Source organism: Drosophila albomicans, chromosome 3, assembly GCF_009650485.2.
Source record: "Drosophila albomicans strain 15112-1751.03 chromosome 3, ASM965048v2, whole genome shotgun sequence".
NCBI classification, from domain to species: domain Eukaryota; kingdom Metazoa; phylum Arthropoda; class Insecta; order Diptera; family Drosophilidae; genus Drosophila; species Drosophila albomicans.
Window position 1 is genome coordinate 7,543,585 of NC_047629.2, and position 23,262 is coordinate 7,566,846.

The window sequence follows — 23,262 nt, forward strand, 5'->3', positions numbered from 1 at the left end:
ATATGAGTATGTGTACATACATACATGCATTCATCTTTTTTTGATTGGCAATGTACAGAGTAAGTCAAACTAGCTAGGAAGCCAACCCAATTACATTTTTACTGTAGTTTCCTTTCGAATATTCAAGTGTAAATACTAAAAGGTGGGTTTCTAGCAAAAACGTCTGTCAAAAATGATTACATTCAAATTTACAAGTATATAAAATACACTCCTTTTGTGGAAGTGGTCGGGAAATATTTGTCGTTATTTTGAGAAAATGAGGATCGAGGTCAATTATGCAAATGTGTTTCATCACAATGGTTCCCAATTAATTTTTATGACAACGAAGACACGGGCAAACCGGTTTAGCTGGTTATATTTAAAATTTTTGCATGTGTGCAAAAATTTTTTTTTTATGACTTTTTATGAAAACTACTTGAATAGTTCTTATACATACATATCAATAATAAAGGAAACTATGCATTGGGTTCAGCTGAAAACCTTTATACATTTCTACAAAGTAAATTGTGTAACTTGGAAAAAATGTTTTATTTATATTAGGTACTCTGTAATTATATCGATATCGATTTTAAGGGTGTAAAATACAATTTGTACTTTATAATGATTCTAAAATAATTTAGCGAGGTTTTAAATCACTTCAAAATAGAAATATACGACAGCTCTAATTATAGTAAGAGTAAATGCATAACTTCTATACCATATAGCAATAAATTAGTTGGAATATATCCAAAGAATTAAACTTTTTAAATAGATATGCACAAATTCTTAATGGAACTTTAAGACAGACAAGGACCAGTTGACGACATACAGGCTCATAATTTCATTATACTACCCTATTTTATTTTGTGTGAGATAGATGTTTTTTTAACACTGGTGATATAAATATATACAATTTGTAATAATTCATTTTATTTCATACATATCTACGATGTATTCCATCTGAGCATTGAGCATAAATATCGATATTATCTCATCTTATGTCAAATTGTTCTAAACTCTTATCATTGTTCAAATGCTCCGTACAATATTATAGATTCATATTTTAATGAGTGTATGAATGTTGAACGTCTATATCGGCGAGTCGTCCTTCAATATAGAAAGAACATTGTGACAAATGGTCTTATAATACGTTTTGCAAGGGTGTGCAAACGGTAATGAAGAGTGTACGAGTGTTGTGCGAGCTTGCTCGCCTAATGGATACCCTATTCTAAGGATGCGCAATTGTTTGTCTACATCTGTATTTCCTCATCAATATAAATAGTTTTCACATGGACGACCATAAAGATGACATGCAAAAAAAAAAATTCAGGCAAAGTTTTCTAATACTTTTCATTCCATTAGTTGGGAAAGAATGTCCAAGATTTACTTGCGAAATAGAGACTGACAGGCAGCCAGATGACAGACAGATATGATGGACTCACTGTTGATGCTAATAAGAATATGTATCGTTGTATGCATGTGTTAGTATGCCTATGCCGCACACACATATGCATGCACGGTATTAAGTGAGGTTAGAGATGTCACCTTCTGTTTAACTAAATAAAATGCACGACTGTAGTATACTCTTTTTTATGAGATTTAAGAAAAGTGAAATAAGTAATTAACATATCTTTTATTTAAATAACGATTATATTGTTAAAGACATTTCAATTTGCAAATACTGTGTACATTATAATAATATATATATTAAATTAACTAAAATTTGTACATTATATGTGTTGCTTTGAAGTGTGTGATAATTATGAATGTATGCATGTCTGTGCATACACGTGTGCCCAAACTATGTGTGGACGTCTGTACATACAACATTCGGAAATATACCGAAACTCGTGTAGATATATATATGTATGTATTTGTTAGTGTACAATACAGTGACACAGGCTAAAATGTGTGTGTGTGTGCCCACGAACCCACACAACCGCAAGAAGTCGGATAGGTGGTAAGTGCTTAAAAGTTTGTGCGTGCTAAAAGTATTTTCCCGGGGCCAAAATAGAGAGTGTATCTAGTTTTGGGAATTTTGCCAAATATATATGAATTTTGTAATTCAAATAGACACTCTCATCAAGCAGCGTTCTCCTTGCGTTCAGTTGCCGTTGATCGTTATAATAGCGCGATCTTTGTGTTAGCTCTGGTCGTTTGACTACAAACAAAATTATTATATAACGGAATTTTTGTTAAGAATTAAAATTGTAAGTTTTGTTGATTCTGCAGCAACAATTCCAAAGGAATTTTTGAACATAAATTAGTGTAAAACAATTTACCTGCAACTATACAAGTTTTATTATACTACCATTTGTGAATTAACCAAAAATATTGAAAATGCAAAATAAAAAATTAAAATACGAAAATATTAAAATTAAATGCGGAGACATGGAGTTGTACATACATTTACACAAATATGCAGATTTCCTATGTTTGTATATAAAGTTGGTGCTCCCAAGTGCATATTAAAAATATTTCAAAAGCCTTCAAGATACAAACTGTACGAAGAATGAAAAATTCGATACAAATCAATTCCTACCTCATCATACAAATGTACATCAACACATCCCCATAAATACACATGGTACTTATGTACATACATATGTATATGGTCATATATGAAAGAAGAAAACTTTTACGAGTTGTCGAATTGTCGACAACTTTCCTTGATCCTGTAAACATTTACTCATCGATCGCGCGCTCATTTAAACACACAGAAATATACATACATATGCACATGCATGCCCTGTTCAATAAGATGTAGTATGTAAGTATGTACATCTTGTTCATAGAGCCTACTACGACGTATTACAATTACATTAAGCATGTGTACATTTGTATGCATCCAAATGTACACCCATTTAAACATTGATCCTAATGTCCACTTGGCTAGGTCTCACATTTATCTAATTTTACCACTATATGTATGTATTAATGCATATAAATTCATAAATCCCCGCATATTTCAAAATATACAATGTCATGCATATACGGATATTTGTACATATGTTAGAGTGAGTAAACGAACTGATTATGTAATCGTATTCAAGTCCAAATAGCAGAGCAAAACATCCTATAGCAGGTGTGATTTTAAATCATTTTCATTTGCTTATATTGTACATATTTATACTCAATTGTGTGAGTGTGTATTTTTGAGCAAACACATACATACATATGTACGTTTATGTTGGTATATTTAGTATATTTATACATGAATAAGTTTCTAGCAGCTGAACTTCTATTTTTAGCCATTATCTCTTCTAGACTCGAAATGATTTTCACCGAAAAATATATATATTTTCATTGTATATATGTATTTACAGATGTATGCATGTGTGTTATATATTCTCTGTTTGCAGATAAGTCTGTACATTTTCTTTGGCACTACCTGCACACATACATTTATATTGATGTATATATCATTTTTACGTATGTATATATGTTCAACATATTTCATCTACTTAAATACAAATACTATAGACGTAGTTTTTGCACATACATATACACATATTTTGTACATACATATACCATCAAACGAATTATATAAAGCATATATGTTCAAGCATACTGCGAATAATATATCGGTGTGTAAATAGTGAACGTATGTATATCTAACGACCTTTTAGTATCGTTACAAATATGTAACTCTTGAAAAATTGCATTCTTTTGACCTCATAAACAAAGGACGCATATGTGAACATACATATTTGTTATATTTTAATTAAATATAAATATAAAATGAAATATATACCGATTTGTGCTCGATCTGTGATATAGAAATAGACGACACTGCCGCAGAATCACCTATTTAAGCGTAATCCTGCATCTTAGAGGTTCTAAGATTTTGGATGAAAAACAACTGTATTCAAATAAATCGTCAGATGAGTTTGCCTAATCTTCAATATTTAAATAAGAATAAAATCACATATAATTCGACATTGCTTAAATATTATTCAAAAATATAAAAACCATATAAAAATCCATTTTTCAAAATCAATCATTTGGTTAGCAAGAAAGGTAGTGAGAAATTAAAAGCAAAATTAGCAATTTTAACGAGAGTTTCGTTGTAGCTGTCCCGAAGGTTGCTTATTATTATTTACGTAATTGCCAATTTTGTCAATTTTTGTCGTACCCAAAGTTGAGATAAGTATTTTTAGTTGCAATTATGAGGACTTCTGTAGCCTCTTAGCCATGTCTTTTGGCAATGTCTGTGTGGTCAATCGTCATGCGCAGCTCTATATTACAGACCATAATATACAACACACATAAATATGTACATACATATGTATTCACATGCACAGAACACTTTATTCATGTGCAATTATATATACAACTTGAAAAACAAATATTTATCAAAAGGCCTCTTTCGATATATTCAATTATCACGCCTATTTTCGCCACCTTGAGCTTGCCACAATCGCAATCAACAATTACGACCTTTTGGATAAACAAAAATGCAATGTTTGTTATTTTCACCACCAAATGGAAAAAAACGGAGAATGTTTTTGAATCAATTCGATATCGATTTCCATTTCATATTTAAAAAGTAACCGATTTTGAATAATTATTTTGATAGTTATCGATAGTTATATACTTTAATTTGATTATTAAATAATTCAAATAAATTTCGGTATCCCTTGTTTTTCTTGAAATAGCAGCAGTATATTCTGATCAACTAACAACTACTTATCGATAAATTGATTGCACTAAAGAGCAGCTCTGAATCGATAATGTCATGTCATAGTCGTGAAAAAAACGCCGGAGGAATGTATTAATGAACGGCACAAAACTGTTTTTTTTATCACCACACTGCGCATATGTATTTAGAACAAAAAAAAGCGCCATGGACATATAATAATAAATATTGGCTGCAGTAAAAATTAAGTACTTAAGACATCTCGTTCGCTTTTGAATGCTTGTCAAAAAGTTGGACACACACATTGCGCTTGAGTGTTGTGATTCGTATTGCATTTAGTTAAATTAAAAAGTGACACGTGTGTGAATCTCATAAGTCAACGTTGCGAAAAATAGTTTACAACTCCATTGGTAATGAAATAAATAAATATTTATATATATAGTTATTCGCATAGGTGTAGCAGGTTTACATAAATTCACGTACTTAAAGCGTATTACGATTCAGAAATCGTACGACCTGTGTATGTGTATGAATGCACAGATACACGTGTACCATTCGAAAAGTCGCTCGGTTCGCTGAATGTGTGCACAAATGTACCTGATGTACTCTTACCTGATTACATAGATACATAGTGCATGTATGTATGTACATGTGCATCTAAAAAAAAAATACTTATATAGTAGTTGATATACGAGTCTTCCTTTTTCATTGTTGTAATACTAGGATAATACCTTGCGAGATTTAAAAATTGTGAATACTTACTACGATATTATAAATGCAATTTGTAATGTGTACCCTCATAATGTGGTTTCTATAAAGTATGCTATAAGTGCATATATATATGTACATACAAACATACATATATGCACATATTTATAGAAGTTCATACACATACACGTATGTACGTGTACGTTTGTGTATTTGCTGGTCTCGTACTTGTCAGATACGAACAAGTAGATATTTTTACGACCTGTAATCATGAAATTGCACAAAACGATGTAACAGGTAGCAGGATTCCTATTTAAATTCATTAAGTATGCGAACAAGAATCGAACTTTTTGGACATACTTGTTAACACTAACTCTTCATGTCTATCTCTATCTCAGACTGTCACAACTCTTGATAACTTTCAGTTAGAACTGTCATATCTTAATGCCTTCCTTTGTTTCTTTCTCTGTCAAGAGTAGCAGCAAATGCTTTATTTCTTTGAAAGGTGTGCGGGCCATTGCCCTGAAAAAGGTTTCATATTTATCAGCTTAGTCAAGTTGTTGTAATCTCTGCGATCTATATTTGAATCATAATGCGCAGCAACAAGAACTATTCCAAATCAAACTTAAGATAAAACAAAACGTGACTCGCAATGTACGCGAATTGATAAGACTAAAAAAAAAAACAAATGCGCCCTTGGATGGAAATTCACGTCTGATCAATTAAAATGTGCCCCTCCAAAATCCCTGATATTGCTGGGCAAAAAAATAAATAATAATAAAAATCGGCTATAACTAATCCATTAGAATGACATCACGTCCGTCGTTGTTGTTATATGAAGTTCTCCCAAAACGAGCGAAGATGAATGTCATTTTAGTTTTCTTTTTGTGAAGCTTTTAACATATGTATATGTACGTTTGCTTTTTCGTTTTTGTCATCAAATTGATAAATGTAATTATATAAGTTTTGTGATTTTTTATATTTCTAGGGTACTGAACGCGGAGGATAACAATTTAAAATGGAGGACGGTCACGCGAAAACCGTCGAACAAACTCTGAACTTCTTCGGCACAGACGGCGAACGTGGTCTATCTGTCGATCAGATCAAGGCTAACCAGAAAAAATATGGACCCAATGGTAAGTTAACTAAGATTGCTCGTGTAATTACCGACATTTAATTCAATTGAAAATTTCTTTCTTTGCAGAGTTGCCAACTGAGGAAGGTGTGTGAAATGTCTACAGTCTTCAGGCTGCGTAAACTATTTACAAATGCGTTTTCAAAAACTAACATTGAATTTCTTGTTGTAGGAAAAAGCATCTGGCAGCTGGTTTTAGAGCAGTTCGATGATCTTCTCGTGAAGATTTTGCTGTTGGCAGCCATCATTTCATTTGTAAATATTACTTGGCTATAATCCGTTGAAATTGAAATTCAGACGTCTTTTTGTTGCAGGTATTAGCGCTATTTGAGGAACATGAAGACACTTTCACTGCATTTGTAGAGCCCTTAGTCATTTTACTTATTCTTATTGCAAATGCTGTCGTTGGTGTTTGGCAGGAACGCAATGCCGAATCCGCTATTGAGGCACTCAAAGAATACGAGCCCGAGATGGGCAAAGTGGTTCGCCAAGACAAGTCCGGTATCCAAAAGATCCGTGCGAAAGAAATTGTGCCGGGTGATTTGGTTGAGGTGTCTGTCGGTGATAAAATTCCCGCCGACATTCGTATCACTCACATCTATTCAACCACCCTGAGAATCGATCAGTCTATTCTGACTGGTGAATCCGTGTCGGTTATCAAGCACACAGATGCCATTCCCGATCCCCGTGCTGTTAATCAGGACAAGAAGAACATTCTATTCTCTGGCACCAATGTGGCCGCTGGTAAGGCTCGTGGTGTTGTTATCGGCACCGGCCTGAGCACTGCCATTGGCAAGATTCGCACAGAAATGTCCGAGACCGAGGAGATTAAGACTCCACTGCAACAGAAGCTGGATGAGTTCGGTGAGCAGTTGTCCAAGGTTATCTCCATCATTTGCGTTGCTGTCTGGGCCATCAACATTGGACACTTCAACGATCCAGCTCACGGTGGCTCATGGATCAAGGGTGCCATCTACTATTTCAAGATTGCTGTCGCCTTGGCTGTCGCTGCCATTCCTGAGGGTCTGCCAGCTGTTATCACCACCTGTTTGGCTTTGGGTACTCGCCGCATGGCCAAGAAGAACGCCATCGTGCGTTCCCTGCCCTCTGTGGAGACTCTTGGATGCACCTCCGTCATCTGCTCTGATAAGACCGGCACACTCACCACCAATCAAATGTCCGTTTCGCGTATGTTCATCTTCGACAAGGTTGAAGGCAATGACAGCAGCTTTGTTGAGTTCGAACTGACCGGCTCCACCTACGAACCCATTGGCGAGCTCTTCTTGAGCGGCCAGCGCGTGAAGGCTAGCGATTACGACACATTGCAGGAACTCTCCACCATTTGCATCATGTGCAACGATTCGGCTATTGATTACAACGAATTCAAGCAGGCTTTCGAAAAGGTCGGTGAAGCCACCGAAACTGCTCTGATTGTCTTGGCTGAGAAACTGAACTCATTCAATGTGAACAAATCTGGTTTGGATCGTCGTTCCGCCGCCATTGCTTGCCGTGGTGAGATTGAGACCAAGTGGAAGAAGGAATTCACTCTTGAATTCTCGCGTGATCGTAAATCCATGTCCTCATACTGCACACCATTGAAGGCTTCTCGTCTGGGTACTGGACCTAAACTGTTTGTGAAGGGTGCCCCCGAAGGTGTCTTGGAACGTTGCACACACGCTCGCGTTGGCACCAGCAAGGTTCCTCTGACCTCGGCCCTCAAGAGCAAGATCCTGAACTTGACTGGTCAATATGGTACTGGTCGCGATACATTGCGTTGCTTGGCTCTCGCTGTTGCCGACAGTCCTATGCGTCCCGATGAAATGGACTTGGGTGATTCCACCAAATTCTTCCAGTATGAGGTGAACCTAACCTTTGTTGGTGTCGTTGGCATGTTGGATCCTCCACGTAAAGAAGTTTTCGATTCAATTGTTCGCTGCCGTGCTGCTGGTATTCGTGTCATTGTTATCACTGGTGATAACAAGGCTACCGCTGAAGCTATCTGCCGTCGCATTGGCGTCTTCACCGAGGATGAGGACACCAACGGCAAATCGTATTCCGGACGTGAATTCGATGATCTGTCGCCAGCTGAACAGAAGGCTGCCGTTGCCCGTTCCCGCCTGTTCTCGCGTGTGGAGCCTCAGCACAAATCCAAGATTGTTGAATTCTTGCAGGGCATGAATGAAATCTCTGCCATGACTGGTGATGGTGTCAATGATGCTCCCGCTTTGAAGAAGGCTGAAATTGGTATTGCCATGGGTTCTGGTACCGCTGTTGCCAAGTCTGCCGCTGAAATGGTTTTGGCTGATGATAACTTCTCTTCGATTGTGTCTGCCGTTGAGGAAGGTCGCGCTATTTATAACAACATGAAGCAGTTCATCCGTTACCTTATTTCATCCAACATTGGTGAGGTCGTTTCCATCTTTTTGACTGCTGCTCTGGGTCTGCCCGAAGCTTTGATCCCCGTCCAGCTGTTGTGGGTCAACTTGGTAAGTCCTTAGCTCTATTAATTACAGCGATAATTATATAGCACGATTTTAATCAATGATTTCGCTTCGAAACTAGGTCACTGATGGTCTTCCAGCTACTGCTCTGGGCTTCAACCCTCCCGATCTGGATATCATGGAGAAACCACCCAGGAAGGCCGACGAAGGTTTGATCTCCGGCTGGCTGTTCTTCCGGTTAGTCAATTTTGTTACAATATTTGCCAAGAACCACTATTTTAATAGCATTTATTGTGTAATTTAGTTACATGGCTATTGGCTTCTATGTCGGTGCTGCCACCGTTGGTGCCGCCGCCTGGTGGTTCCTGTTCTCCGATGAAGGCCCAAAACTCACATACTGGCAACTCACTCACCACTTGGCATGCTTGGGCGGTGGCGACGAATTCAAGGGTGTCGACTGCAAGATCTTCAGCGATCCACATGCCATGACCATGGCCTTGTCTGTGCTCGTGACCATTGAAATGTTGAACGCCATGAACAGGTACATTTGCAATCAATAATCTCCTTTCACTATTCAAACAATTCTTTATTTGTACACAGTTTATCCGAGAATCAATCCTTGATTACAATGCCACCATGGTGCAACTTGTGGTTGATTGGTTCAATGGCTCTGTCCTTCACTCTTCACTTTGTTATACTTTATGTTGAAGTACTTTCTGTAAGTATTAAATTCTAATCTAATCTCGTATGATGTTTGCAGCAAGCACTCGAATCAAAATTGCAATCATCTCTTTTATTTTGTCTAGACCGTCTTCCAAGTGACACCGTTGTCTGCCGAGGAATGGATAACTGTGATGAAATTCTCAATTCCTGTAGTTTTATTAGATGAAACATTGAAATTTGTTGCTAGAAAAATCGCAGATGGTGAGAGCCCTATATATAAGATGCATGGGATTGTGTTAATGTGGGCTGTCTTCTTTGGCCTGCTATACGCTATGATGCTTTAAGAATATAATAATTATAATCATTAAGCCCAACATCATTATTCTAATTACTAGCATAAAGTGTTACTAAATATAAACAAAAAAAAAATTCCTAAAGTAACGACTTTAACCACCACAACAACAAACAAACAAAACAAACAACAACATAGATTTGTTTCCGAATAATACTAAAAAAAAAAAAAAACCAACACAATATTTTGATAAGCGATCAAGTTACCCTTTTATTTTTAAACCAACGCCCTCAACTGGTCAATAGATTATGAGCCTAACAATTCTTTTTAATGCTTACGTATACAACCAATTTCTGTTCGGTTTGAATATCGTTTAATGCCCTTTTTTGTATATACACAAAGCAGAGAAATTTTACATATTTCACTCACTATATATATGCTTACCAGGAATAGGTTTCAAAAATTGTTAATTTTTTTTTTGAACTGAACGTGTGATGCTCGATTATACCAATTTTTTAGCCGTTTGCCTTTTAACAAATTTATTTATTCAGTGTCACTCCATAAAATGCGTAGATTTTAAAGCATATACATATACCGTAAAATGATCAAAAGAAAAAAATTTCATTATTTGTAGTTATTGTACAATACTTAAAAATTGCATTCTCTACAAATGATGAGACGAACTCTATGTAAATATTTCTTCAATTAGGGGTCATACTTAATAAAAACTAATAAATGTTCAGTACATTAGATAAATCCTGAATTCCTATTTATACATACGACACAAATACATCCATACATATATTTATATGTGGATGATTTTAGTTGTGCGTAAGTGTCAACCTTGACTATTTTGAACGTGGTTGGAATTGTGGATATATATTTTGTATTTAATTCACTTATGTATTAAGTAGACTTATTACAAGCAAGTTTAGTTTGCAAATTTTGTTGAACAGATTTTTGGTTCATTCATTCCATAGTATATAAGAAATAAGCATGAAATGAAATACTTTGATTTGCCTAGAACACCAACAAAAAGCAGATGTGGGGAAATATGGTGAACGTGTTAATTCAATTGAAATTGATTTTTTAATTGAACTATTCCTTCGATTCGTTCACTTATTACTTTTAATACTATTTCTCAACAACCAAGACTAATGTCCGGTTAAGTTAACTTCTCTTGCGCTAATGTGCTAGTGATCGAGCAAACTTTCCCTTTAATTAAAAGGGTCTGGTTAGGTGGTAGTCGAAATGTCAAACAACTTCTCATTTCCCAAGACTGAATTTAGTTGTTTCTTGATTACATTTCACTTTAAACCAATTAGAAGACAAAGAGAGGCGTGGCCGAAGGATAACGAGGGAACTAGATTGGCTAAAATGTAGGCTTAACCAGACATTTGGAATGTGTACGTACAAGGAAATAATTGATTGGGATCCATAGTTAGTGAAAGGTATTTATATCTATGATTTATATCGAGGTTAGATAAAAACAAAACTTGTAGAAAGAATAACATAAATTTTTTGTCTTTCTGTAAACAAACAAAATCGAAAAAAAAATGAATAATAAAAAAATGAACAAAATATACCAAGTAATTAAGCATCTAACCAATTTTAGAGATTTCAGTTTAATTTACATTATATACATACATTGTTAAAAAGAAAAGAATTATAGACGCTGTGAAATAAACAAAAACAAAAAAAAAATACAAAACCAACATAATCATAAATACTAGTTATATGCAAAACTAAACTGAGCGCCTACAAACCCATTGAATTATGCAGTGGAGGCGTTTGCTGCTGATCCCATCATAAAAATCGTACAACATAAAGTAGCTTTTGTTGAATGAATGCCTGTTCTGCCCTGCCCTGCCCTGCCCGCCCTGTCCTGCCCGCTCGCCCAACCCTGGCCTTGCATTTGCCGCTGTTGACTGAAAGTCCATTGATTTGAATTCGATTTGATTTCGAAAACGAATCCCACCAATTATATACCACTGTTTTTTCATCACTATATATTTATTGTTTTATTTTATACAGTAAATCCCCGATTTCATTAATTGGATGACACCTTATTAATTTAATATAAATTAAGTCCATCCCTGCTATAGCAAAGTATGTGAAGTTGTTCAATTTTGATAAACTAGTGTGCCAAAAAAAAAAAAAAAAAACAAACTCTATGTGAATGCGAGAGATCCATTGCTGTACATTATGGTCTACAAAAAAAGAAAAGAAGAAAACACTCAAACATATTCACAAACACTTGTAACGCAAAAAAAGAACGTAAAAAACAAAAACGAATGAATTCATATTTCAAATTCAGCATGTAAGATATCTGAAACATGATAACGAAATATAAATACTGAAACCCGAACTGGTCTACTTCTTATCGCCAATAATAAAATCCTACCTGAGTATGTATAGTATAAACAGCGCTGCCGTAGAGTTGCTGCCACCCTCAACCCACCCAGTTGTTGTTGTTGCCGATGCTCCGCCCTTCCACCATTAATTATAGTTACAGATTCCAAAAATGCATTAAATTGCTAAACGCTAATAGTACTACATTGATCTGATCCGCTAATTATCAACAATATATTATCTGTGTATGTGTATCGTGTAGTTCCTGATGTCGTCGTCGATAAATGGTAAAATGGTAACGGTCTTGGCCATTATTTAAACCAATACAAAACGTGAAGGAGATCCTAAAGGATGTCAGATTTGTATACCTTTATAAATCTTGTATTAATTGCTCAGACAGCCCTGTTACCTGAAATTGCCAATTGTTATCCAACATGAAATAAATTTATAATTATTTTATTTGAAATTAGAAAGTAATGGAAAAACTATCTTAACTCACGGGTTAGTAAGAATGGATTAACTAAATAAACATTACAAAACAATTGCATTGTCTATTTCTGTTCTGTTGGTATTGCAAGTGACAACATCTTTCTCTTTCAGCTACAATACTCAATAAAAAGTTTTATAATCATAAATGCGATTTGGTTTCATTTGCAACGACTGTTCAGCACATGATGGCGAATTGAATCGATTTGCATGCATACATTGTCAGTGAGAAAGCTCCCGGGCCTGTGTTGTAAAAGCTCCCTCTATATATGACACTCGCATTTAAAAAAAGCTTTGACACACGCGTAACTAAAAATGGCTGCCCTTATGCAATGCAACAGATCATCAAACATGGATAAAGCTCGTTGGTCATAATGTGACAATCTATAAGTAAACAAGAACGATGTGGTCGTGGCTCGCGACTGGTCGACCATGACATACCCTATTGACAATTCACATTTATTTATATGCATGCATGTGTGTACATACATATGTATACAACTTAATAAATAGGCTGAATTCTTGGCGCAGCGTCAAACTGTATATGTATGTATCTACATATATGTGCATATATGATTTAATATTAGAATATTATTTAAGTGAATAGTATATGCTATAAAAACGAAAAGTGATATTGTGCATAGCTTACTATACAGAAAAACTACAGGCCTTGAAAAAGTATGGCTAAAATTAGTACACTAGAATGTCAATGTAAATTAAGTTGCACATCTGATTGTAAGTAAATCGCAAAGTATAGTTTATTTACTTCAATGATTGTTTATTCTGGATTTTTTAAATCATATTTTCTTTTGTTTTGTATATAATATAAAAAATACTGTCTATTTTTTTGTTTTTGAAAAATTTTTGGCGAAATACACAAAAACAATTAAATTGATCCAATTATTGGCGCAGCACAAATGTCAACACCGCAAAAGCGATTAAATACAGTAGAATCCGGTTATAACGACTCCGCTTACAGTGTCCGTCCGGTTATTGCGACGAAAATTCGATGGCTTGGTTGGTCCCAATACAAAATGCTCCGCTTAGTATGAAAAGGCCTCCGCTTAGTACGTCTCCGCTTTTAGCGACAAACCGCTTATACCGACGAAATTTTTCACAATTCAACCGGATATTGCGACGAAAAAAAAATACAGCGAAATAATGCCAACGAATTTAAGTATCAAACGACGCTGTCATAAATGTATGCATTTATCAGTGATTGGCAGTCTTGTTGGGTGCGTAGGAGCGTCACGAAGGTTCTTAATTTCTCACTATTCTCTGTTAGTTTTAGCTGACGCCTTAGCTTATGCTAAGGAACATGCAGGTATACGATTTATTATGGAAAAACCATGCTATTAAATTAAATTTATACATTTTTTGTTTTGTTTAAAAATTAATTTGTTTTATCTTAAAAACCTATTACGAACATGACAACCATAAAAAAAAAACAAAACAAAAATTAGTTTTGCTCCTTTAGGTTAGGTTATAACGACGTATAACGACGTAAAATCGTCGGTCCCTTGAAAGTCGCTATAACCGGAATCTACTGTATTTGGTTTTTTAGTAAATTCGCAAGCAGAGGCGCATATTCCTTATATCATGGAAAGCTCATGAATGTGTATAATCTTTAATGACATTTTGCAACAAAGTAGGGAAATTATGTCAAAGCAGAAAAACAGTAAAATACAGGTATTTCTTGTTAACATTAAATTTACATTACTTTTAATTAAAAAACCATTTTTATTCAAGTTTTGTAATTTATATGTAATTTACAAATACTATTCATTATTGGAGAATGAGTAGGAATCACTTAAGCCCGAGATCACTTTCATAGCATTCTCGTTTCCAACGATATTACTTAAACTGAGAACGTCATATTTAGTAAACAATATTTTGACATTCATCACATTCTGTAGCCCATCTCGAGGATTCTGATTAGTTTCTAGCATCAAGTTAATTAATTCTGAGTAAAAGCTTGGAAAGTTGGGAGGTTGATAGAAAATTAAGTTTCTTACGCCCTTAATACGAGTGCGCCGAAAGAAGTGCGCACGTTCGGAATAAAGCATAAACTGTGCTCCACTATGAAAGAATATATCTCTAGCTCGAGAGATCTTTTCCTTTTTTGTATATTCACTTATTTGCACATAATTAACCATCTCATTTTTAAAGTGATTTCGCAATCGCACATAATCAAAATAGCTGGGGACATAGATTAGACAATGCGATTGTCCAGATCGTGTAAACTGTGGTAAAATATGACGAACAAAGTATTGAAAGCGATCATTAAAAGCCGATTCTACACTTGAACAATCAATGCGTTGAAAAACTTGCTCAATTGGTGTTACAACATTGGAAATATCGCCAACTTGAATCTTATTTGTAATGCGCACTCTTCCCTGATAATTGTGACATTTATTGTTCATTAAACCGCGAAATTCAGGCAGTTCGTGAGATGCGAAAAACAGCGTTTGACGATAGAAACGAGAAGTCCCATTAAGACAATAAGATCGAACGCGCTGGCAGTTGGTGTCCGGCAATTTTTGAGGCTGCAAATGCAGATGATCAAGTACATACAGCAGATTCTCCCAGTTCTGTGCCATAAAAAGTTCGGCTTGATCAATTACAAGTAGTTCAATAGAATTGAGAAAGTCGAAGTCTTGCTCTTTGTCGTTGATAATCATGCGTAATGCCAAAGGCGATGCAATTAAAATATCGGACGAACTTATGTCCGAATATAATGACATTGTTTTCTTCGTGAATCGAATGCCAATTTTAAAGTTGTCATCAGTATTGCCGGCAAAGGTTTGCTCATAATCACGAGGCTTAGGATTTGTTTTAGGAAAATATATCGTATCCCCAGAAAAATCATTGATGAAGCGCTCATATCTTGCTATAGGTAAACCATTTTTTTTATCTGAAAATCGTAAATATATATATATAACATTTAATATGTAAGTTTGTAATACGTGCTTACCTTTGTGATTTGCAAACATTAAATTTCCTATATTTTGAACAGTTTTCAACGCTGATTCGCGAAATGGTAGTATAATAAGAACCTTCATGCGCGTAAGACCCTGATCTCTAAGAGCATCTGGTATTGATACCTCACTTGACAACAGGTTAGGATCCTTAGCGAGTCCGGCTATTTTCTCATTATTACGTAAAATCAATAACCTACTTTTCAGCATGTGATTGACCACATGAAGACAATACGCATAGCGAATTTCCTCGGCATTATCATGAGTACGTCGCGGATAATAGATGTCCAGGTAATTATTTGCACAATGAAAAACTTGCATTTCTAGCGCCGACAATGGATATCTAACATTCTGACACAATTGTGATTTTACCTCCAAAACTTGAAGATCCGCTGACTTTGTGGCTATTGGAGGTCGATTATAATTTGCATTTGTGGTATTCAATGATTTTAGCTTAGGTATTTCAACTCTAAAATCTCCAATTTCTGACCATTTGAATTTATAAATATTTCGTTCGTTTGATATTAAATCGGTAATATCATCTGACGATAGTTCAAAATCAAACCTCTTTGTAAATGAATTACATGGCTTTAAATTGCTTGTATTCGATTCATCTTTATCTGAATCGGGATCTTTTGTATTTGCAGTCAAAATTATCGCATTATCTTCTTTAACTTCTAGTGCTGGTAAGACAGATTGTATTAGGATTTTATGAACAATATCGGTGACATAGCTTAACATACCTGTGTTGGCAGCGCTATATTGGTCCACAAGTTGCTCGTAACATGTATTGGCATCTTCTTTTATTGATGGTAAAAGATCCACACACATGTTTATATTATCGCTTGTTGTATCTTTGTGAAATTGGGTTTGTGTTGTGTACGATTTTTCCATTTGTCTGCTCCGTTGAATAAACTTATTGTTTCTGGAAAACTTGTCAGCTTTGTGCAAAGGCGTCGATTTCCTTTTTGGCTGAGAGCCTCTGTTCCTCTGCTTTCCCCTCATTTTAATAAAATATTGAAATCAAAATTAAATATTATCAAAATTGTGCCAAAAGCGTGCACAACAGCTGATAGCTTATTATCGATTATTATATTAAACAAGCAACTCTGCAGATACTTTATAATCGCGAAGATTCGATAGGCTAAATTTAAATGGATATTACAAGTTCAATTAGTACATTTTTATTTTTTGAAAAATAAACACTATCAAGTAATTAAAATTAAAATTTATTAAATTTTTATATTAAAAATATATCGATATGTTAATGAAAATTTGTTGGAACAGTACTACAAAACAACACGTTGTAAAGCAACTTTTCAAAAGGATTATGGTATTCCAAATAAATTATTTTAAGCTTATTTTTAATTACAATCCTTTTTCATAATGTCAATTATCAGGATGAATCGGGTTATTTACTGCGAAAAGACATATATAACAAATACTGTTGAGTTTGACTCAGGCTCAAATAAAAGAAATAGAAGAGAACATAGTGTAGTGATGATATCGTTAAGCATATTTACATATATAATAGTTTTCATTTAAATAAATATTTTTACATTTCCCTAAATTGTTCAATGAATACATAGCTTAAAAAATAGCACCATGATTAGTGATAAAAATACATATTATAGCTCTCAGTTGCTTCCGTAATTGGAATACATTTTTTTTAGCTTCCTGGTCACACCCAATACTCCACACATTGGTCTTCTTATTAGACAAATCAATCAGGGAATAGCCCATTCAAATAGTTTGACTCCTTTGATACATCGATTGATTCGGTTTTTTATAATCGATAGAGTGATTTAAAACGACTCTTCACTTAAATCGATGATCTAAAGTTTAAGTTGCTTAATAAAATAGCATACGTGTGTTTTTTTGAATACATATTGTTATATTAAAGTTGATTTAATTGAATTATATTTGAAATTGATATAATTAGTGCGGGAGACGATATGTCTATACTATAACGATGAAAACTATCGATCACGGGGCATCTCTAGGTTGATACATAAAATAAAAATACATAAAAGTGAGTTTTTTAGTTAATGAAAATAAGTTAAAAGTCCGAATAATTCTTTAATGTGAACTCGAAGGCAAATGACAATTTTCATTAATCAATAGCAGACACATGCGTAACATATAAATAACATCCAGTGCATTGAAATTTTATGTATGTGTAGATTTTTCGCAGATATTGCTTCCGTAGATGAATATAGAGAATTCGTTTTAATAAAAAAGAAAGCAATATCTTTCTAATATTCGTACAACCATAAACAACAAAAGGATAATTATGTTAAACTGCAAACTGAGTACTTTCTGTGCACACATAGATACACACAAATACACACGCATGTATATTGTTGTTCAGCTCGCGTAAAAAAGATATGTGATACGAGTCTGACCTTTCAATCCTGAGAAAATTAAAAACCGTGAAACAATATCACATCAAATACATTTAAATAAAACTTTGCAAACATGTACTTGTATATGTATGTACATATGTGTACTGTATATAAAAATACATCGTTATGAATGTAGATGCATGTGTGTATATGCGAGCCACAGATGTGTGTATATATGCATATGTATACTTATATACATATATATTTATGAAATGTATTTATGTATTCATGCATACAAATACACAGGTATCTATGTATGTATGTATGTATATTTTTGCATGACACTCGGTAGAAATATTTCGGGTATACGGCAATTTATTTTTATTGGATAAAAAAATGAGATGTATCATCTCGTTAAAGTCGTACCCGCATATATGTACATATATGTACAATATATTTAACAATATGATTTATTTACAAGTGTGTACATAAAAAAAATAAATTGCAGACAATTTATACGGGTACGCATGTCCTATATATACATATATATGCATACATATACATACTATCTTTAAGCAAAAATAGTGTTGGTATCTATTGTACGTTAATATGAGTATATGTACACACACGTACGTACGTACGTATGTATGTATGTATCTCTAACGTGTATATGCATGCATGTGAATATGTGCACGTATTTGTGTATAAGTATTGTCTGTGTATGCGCAAAACGTCCAGCCCACTCCTTCACCTGTTACACTGTAGTTTTCGAAGTGTGCCCGTGCTTAGAATCGTTTAATTTGCTTCACACATCCAAACATACCGACATACATACATACGTATTTATGCAAGTGCGCTTATGTGGGTGTGTATGAATTCATGCTCATACATATCCGTGCACGTATGTACATATGTGGGAAGGTACATATGTATATGTGTATGTTTGGGAAAAGGATATTTTCAAAGACATGAATATTTTCATACGATTAAATTGTGTGCTAACAATTAAATATATTTTTACCAATTCCACAAATGTTATACATAAAATCTGTGAATTTTCCTAAGCTCTAATATATTGTGTCTACAGCCGTTAGCTCAATTTCGCTCTCAAAGAATACTCATTATCTTGGCTACTGCCTTGCTGAAAAATGCGCGCAATCTGCATGTAAAGTTTGTGTATAGGCTTTAGAGCAGTGTCATCTACTACTAACATCAAGTGGTTTGGCTGACTTGTATACACCCGTTAGTTATTTAAAAAATTCAATTTTATTAAGAAATAAAGTCAATTCCGATCCAATTGAATTTCGTCTAACCCATCAAATTTGTATCGTCCGGCATTATATAAATTATCATTGTCATAGTGTTCATAATTAGTATCTTCTTCGATTTGAGAGAGAAAGGGCGTGGTCAAATTGTAAAATGAGCTTAGAAGTGGTGAAATAATATCCAGTGATCTCAACTTGGCGTTTGAGGTTTATGTGGTTTCGAATATATAAATCTGCTTTATAAGCTTTCACTTGAACCTAAGCTATGTATAATACCTCTCTATGTCATGGGCTGACGGGTATTCCAAAATATCCAGCGTTCTTTTCTTTCTATCATTATCATTAATAGTTTTAGCTTGTCCATTGACTCGAAGGCTCTAATTTTAAGCATAGCAAAAAGGTTAATTGTGGTGTGACCAATCGAAAATCATTGAACGGTCGTTAGTTTTTAATATATGGAAAATAGTTTGGAATTTATGCAAGTAAATTAATTGGTTTTTGTTTTTCATTACACCCTATTTTTCGTACTGATTTAGATAAATTATTGGCCGCCGAGTTTTGTTTATAAATCTAGCACGGGGATTGCACAAATCGATTAAAGATAAAATTGCACACACAATCGATAAACGCAGATATACTGGAGCAAAACGGAGAAAGCACTAGGGGTGCAGAGTCCCCCGACGCGAATCAAGAGAATCGAACGACGTGCTGGTGGACTCCGTGGGCTGCTATGGGTTGTTTTGGCTCACCAACCTCCAAACAGTCCGATGTCAGTTCGGAGGATTCGAAAAGTCAAAAGCGTCGCAGCGATGCCATCTCACGGCAATTGCAAAAGGATAAACAGCTCTATCGAGCTACACACAGGCTCCTGTTATTGGGAGCGGGTGAGTCGGGCAAATCAACTATAGTCAAACAGATGCGAATATTGCATGTCGATGGATTTTCTGAACAAGAGAAGAAGCAGAAAATTGATGATATTAAAAAGAATATTCGAGATGCTATATTGGTAAGTACAGTTAGGCTTTGTTAAAATTGTGTTTTTCATCTATAAAGATGATTATGAATTGATTTAAAATTTAATAACTTTAATCCATATGGAAGCTAACTTTACTATTAAAAGTTTAAAAGTCAACTACTGAATAAATTTTATTGTTCTATTTTCGTTCTTCTACAGACTATTACAGGAGCCATGAGCACACTTAATCCACCTGTAGCTTTAGAAAAGAAAGAAAATGAGCCTAGGGTGGAATACATTCAGGATTATGCTTCTAGTAAGTTAAATATAATATAATTCAATTATCAGTGACAGCTTGTGGCAGTTACACAGTTAGTGTCCCACGCATACATTACTTATTTAATTATTATTAATTTATAATTATAATTGCGAATAGCTAAAAAGAACTGAGTGCTCGTCGTATAAGAAAGTTGTGACTGTACTGTACGCGCTTTAAAGCCATTGACACCCAAATTTGGTATGCCATGGCATAGATCCATATATAGTTCGAGTTCATTTATGAAATTTTCGACAACTTCCTCGGGTACCCAAATAAAAAATAACTGACAATAGATTGATGGTTTATTTTTTGTGTGATTATTGAATTATTGCGAAATTGTATGAATGCATTAAATCAATTGCGTTTACATATCATTTGCATATTTAGCTTCAATACCATTAACAATAGTTTTTTCTTACACGACTCTAATTCTTGTTACTTATATTATATCTTGGTTCTTTGCAGGTCCCGACTTTAACTATCCTCCTGAATTTTATGAACACACCGAAGAATTGTGGAAAGACAAAGGGGTCCTACAAACCTATGAAAGGTCAAATGAATATCAATTAATTGACTGTGCAAAATAGTAAGTAATATACATTTCATAAATTCCAATTGTTGTTTTTAATTAAGTTTTCGTAACTATTTATAATATCTCGTTGTGGTTAGTTGAAGCTAGAGCCCTGTTAAATTATCATGTATAGCTTTATTTGGAATATTTGTTTAATTTATTTAATTTTATTATATAATTTCTTTATCTAGCACAAATGGAAAAATGGTGGAAATTCTTTAAGGGGTAAATAGTTTTTGTGATTTCCAATTGTAGTGTAAATATCAGATACGTGTACAAAATCAATGCAAATCTTTTATTTTTTATAATAGGAGACTTAAGTGAATTACAAATTTACCATTAAAAGTATGGGAATAAAGAAAATAGGCTTGTGGTATTAATTGGAACTAAATATTAGTTTTAAGTATTTCGCAAGTTAATGTTTAAATAGAATAAATTATATTTATAGTTAACAACTATAAGAAACAGTACTTTAACAGCAAATATATTTAATTTTTAAGCTTTTTGGATCGAGTAAGCACAATTAAGAATCCAAATTATACACCAAATGAACAAGATATTCTACGGTGCCGTGTTTTGACTTCTGGAATATTTGAAACAAGATTTCAAGTCGACAAAGTTAATTTTCAGTGAGTAATACGAAATACTAATTTAATTATGAATATCACTTTATCTATAATTATATGTTTTGTCCGTTTCAGTATGTTTGATGTGGGAGGTCAGCGCGATGAGCGACGAAAATGGATTCAATGTTTCAATGATGTAACTGCTATAATATTTGTAACAGCATGCTCAAGTTATAATATGGTTTTGCGTGAGGACCCCACTCAAAATCGACTTCGAGAATCCTTGGACTTATTTAAGAGTATTTGGAATAACAGGTAAGCCCATTGATCGATCAATCATAATTTATTTTGATTAACATTTCTGCTTTCTAATTTAGATGGCTGCGCACAATTTCCATTATACTTTTTCTAAATAAGCAAGATTTGTTAGCAGAGAAAATAAAGGCTGGAAAAAGTAAATTGTCGGAATATTTCTCCGAGTTTAACAAATATCAAACGCCAAGTAAGTAAATCAATTTTAAAACAACAGTTGCCCTTTGCCAGATTTAGCATACAAATAAAATATCTGAGTCAAACTTTGTAATCTATCAATTAATTGTTTATTTAATGAAAAACAATACGCACTCAAAAACTGAATATTGACAATTATTAGAAGGTTAGGGAATACATTTTAAAAATGAATCTGCAATAATAAGTTTCTAAAAAGAAAGTGCAAATATAAAATAACAAAGATTTACTTTTTTGATACTAATAAAAAATTATAATTATATGCGATACAGGTGACGCAATAATGGAATCCAATGATGACCCAGAAGTAATAAGAGCAAAATATTTCATACGGGACGAGTTTCTGGTAAGTTTCCCTTTCACAAAATATATATTTGATAAATAATAAATGTCGTTTTGTTTCCCGTAGCGTATATCAACTGCAAGTGGAGATGGTAAACACTATTGTTACCCACATTTCACATGCGCCGTTGACACAGAAAACATCAAACGAGTTTTTAATGATTGTAGGGATATAATTCAGAGGATGCACCTTCGTCAATATGAATTGTTATAGGCTATCCCTATTCGCCGTAATTCAAATAAATAAAGTAAAGAATATATTAATGAATTACTGTTTTAAATATAATTATCAAATGTAATTTGTATTTAAATAGTCCCTTGAAAAAAAAGCGCTGCATTTAGATCTGGTATGACCTTTCACAAAACTCAACATTAAAGAAGAATAAATAAACATGTTAATAACAATTATTAATTGTTTTATTGACACCAAATAGCATCAGCTCATTAATATCGGATGCATCTTTTTAATATTACATTTTGAGATTCAATAATTTTCTATAAATATATTCCCTTGACACAGAGCGGCGTTGCATTTATGCTAATCGTAGACGTGAGTATTTTCAACTACACAAGTGGGTTGAGTATTCCGAAACTAACTGAAGCCTTGTCAATTTCATCAAAATTTCTTTTTAATTTACTTTTCCAGGCGTTTTTGTTATAGGCATAATCCTTTCCAGTCAATAAAGGCCACACAGCATTATGATCGTTATTCCTTTCAG

General features: G+C 34.0%; 3 protein-coding genes across 10 annotated transcripts; 2 read left to right on the forward strand and 1 right to left on the reverse strand.

Annotated features, from left to right (window-relative positions):
- Window positions 1-117: 117 nt before the first annotated feature.
- On the forward strand, window positions 118-12,751 carry LOC117572031 (calcium-transporting ATPase sarcoplasmic/endoplasmic reticulum type). Of its 5 annotated transcripts, none has more exons than XM_034254585.2 (10): window positions 2,075-2,189; window positions 6,315-6,462; window positions 6,531-6,548; window positions 6,634-6,716; window positions 6,776-8,947; window positions 9,024-9,139; window positions 9,207-9,443; window positions 9,503-9,620; window positions 9,709-9,826; window positions 12,472-12,751. In XM_034254585.2, the coding sequence occupies exons 2-10, from the start codon at window positions 6,345-6,347 to the stop codon at window positions 12,498-12,500; spliced, it is 3,009 nt and encodes a 1,002-aa protein (XP_034110476.1). In that variant the 5' UTR covers window positions 2,075-2,189; window positions 6,315-6,344; the 3' UTR covers window positions 12,501-12,751. The 5 variants fall into 5 exon arrangements, with proteins under 5 accessions (XP_034110475.1, XP_034110476.1, XP_034110477.1 ...); XM_034254586.2 differs by lacking the exon at window positions 12,472-12,751 and adding an exon at window positions 11,892-12,026; XM_034254584.2 differs by lacking the exons at window positions 2,075-2,189; window positions 12,472-12,751 and adding an exon at window positions 118-142 and having other exon boundaries at window positions 9,709-10,910.
- Window positions 12,752-14,188: 1,437 nt separating this feature from the next.
- On the reverse strand, window positions 14,189-16,772 carry LOC117570204 (U3 small nucleolar RNA-associated protein 25 homolog). The gene is made up of 3 exons (XM_034251692.2): window positions 16,417-16,772; window positions 15,670-16,356; window positions 14,189-15,609 (listed from the first exon to the last, which is right to left on the reverse strand). Exons 1-3 carry the CDS (start codon window positions 16,676-16,678, stop codon window positions 14,474-14,476), a joined length of 2,085 nt encoding a protein of 694 aa, XP_034107583.1. The 5' UTR covers window positions 16,679-16,772; the 3' UTR covers window positions 14,189-14,473.
- Window positions 16,773-17,608: 836 nt separating this feature from the next.
- On the forward strand, window positions 17,609-22,948 carry LOC117569986 (guanine nucleotide-binding protein G(s) subunit alpha). 4 transcript variants are annotated; one of them, XM_052005369.1, is made up of 10 exons: window positions 17,724-17,846; window positions 19,820-20,289; window positions 20,458-20,554; window positions 21,023-21,143; window positions 21,629-21,757; window positions 21,830-22,009; window positions 22,072-22,196; window positions 22,465-22,547; window positions 22,611-22,791; window positions 22,858-22,948. In XM_052005369.1, exons 2-9 carry the CDS (start codon window positions 20,014-20,016, stop codon window positions 22,755-22,757), a joined length of 1,158 nt encoding a protein of 385 aa, XP_051861329.1. In that variant the 5' UTR covers window positions 17,724-17,846; window positions 19,820-20,013; the 3' UTR covers window positions 22,758-22,791; window positions 22,858-22,948. The 4 variants fall into 4 exon arrangements, with proteins under 4 accessions (XP_051861328.1, XP_051861329.1, XP_051861327.1 ...); XM_052005368.1 differs by lacking the exon at window positions 17,724-17,846 and adding an exon at window positions 17,609-17,705 and having other exon boundaries at window positions 22,611-22,948; XM_052005367.1 differs by having other exon boundaries at window positions 22,611-22,948.
- Window positions 22,949-23,262: the final 314 nt, after the last annotated feature.

Coding starts and splice junctions, on each gene's coding strand:
- LOC117570204 (XM_034251692.2), bottom strand. CDS start 16,678: ATGAGGGGAAAGCAGAGGAACAGAGGCTCTCAGCCAAAAAGGAAATCG. Junction 16,357..16,416: donor ATATAGCGCTGCCAACACAG/GTATGTTAAGCT, acceptor CTGTCTTACCAG/CACTAGAAGTTAAAGAAGAT. Junction 15,610..15,669: donor AATGTTTGCAAATCACAAAG/GTAAGCACGTAT, acceptor TACGATTTTCAG/ATAAAAAAAATGGTTTACCT.
- LOC117569986 (XM_052005368.1), top strand. CDS start 20,014: ATGGGTTGTTTTGGCTCACCAACCTCCAAACAGTCCGATGTCAGTTCG. Junction 21,144..21,628: donor TTAATTGACTGTGCAAAATA/GTAAGTAATATA, acceptor TTAATTTTTAAG/CTTTTTGGATCGAGTAAGCA. Junction 22,548..22,610: donor TCATACGGGACGAGTTTCTG/GTAAGTTTCCCT, acceptor TGTTTCCCGTAG/CGTATATCAACTGCAAGTGG.
- LOC117572031 (XM_034254584.2), top strand. CDS start 6,345: ATGGAGGACGGTCACGCGAAAACCGTCGAACAAACTCTGAACTTCTTC. Junction 8,948..9,023: donor AGCTGTTGTGGGTCAACTTG/GTAAGTCCTTAG, acceptor CTTCGAAACTAG/GTCACTGATGGTCTTCCAGC. Junction 9,444..9,502: donor ATGTTGAACGCCATGAACAG/GTACATTTGCAA, acceptor ATTTGTACACAG/TTTATCCGAGAATCAATCCT.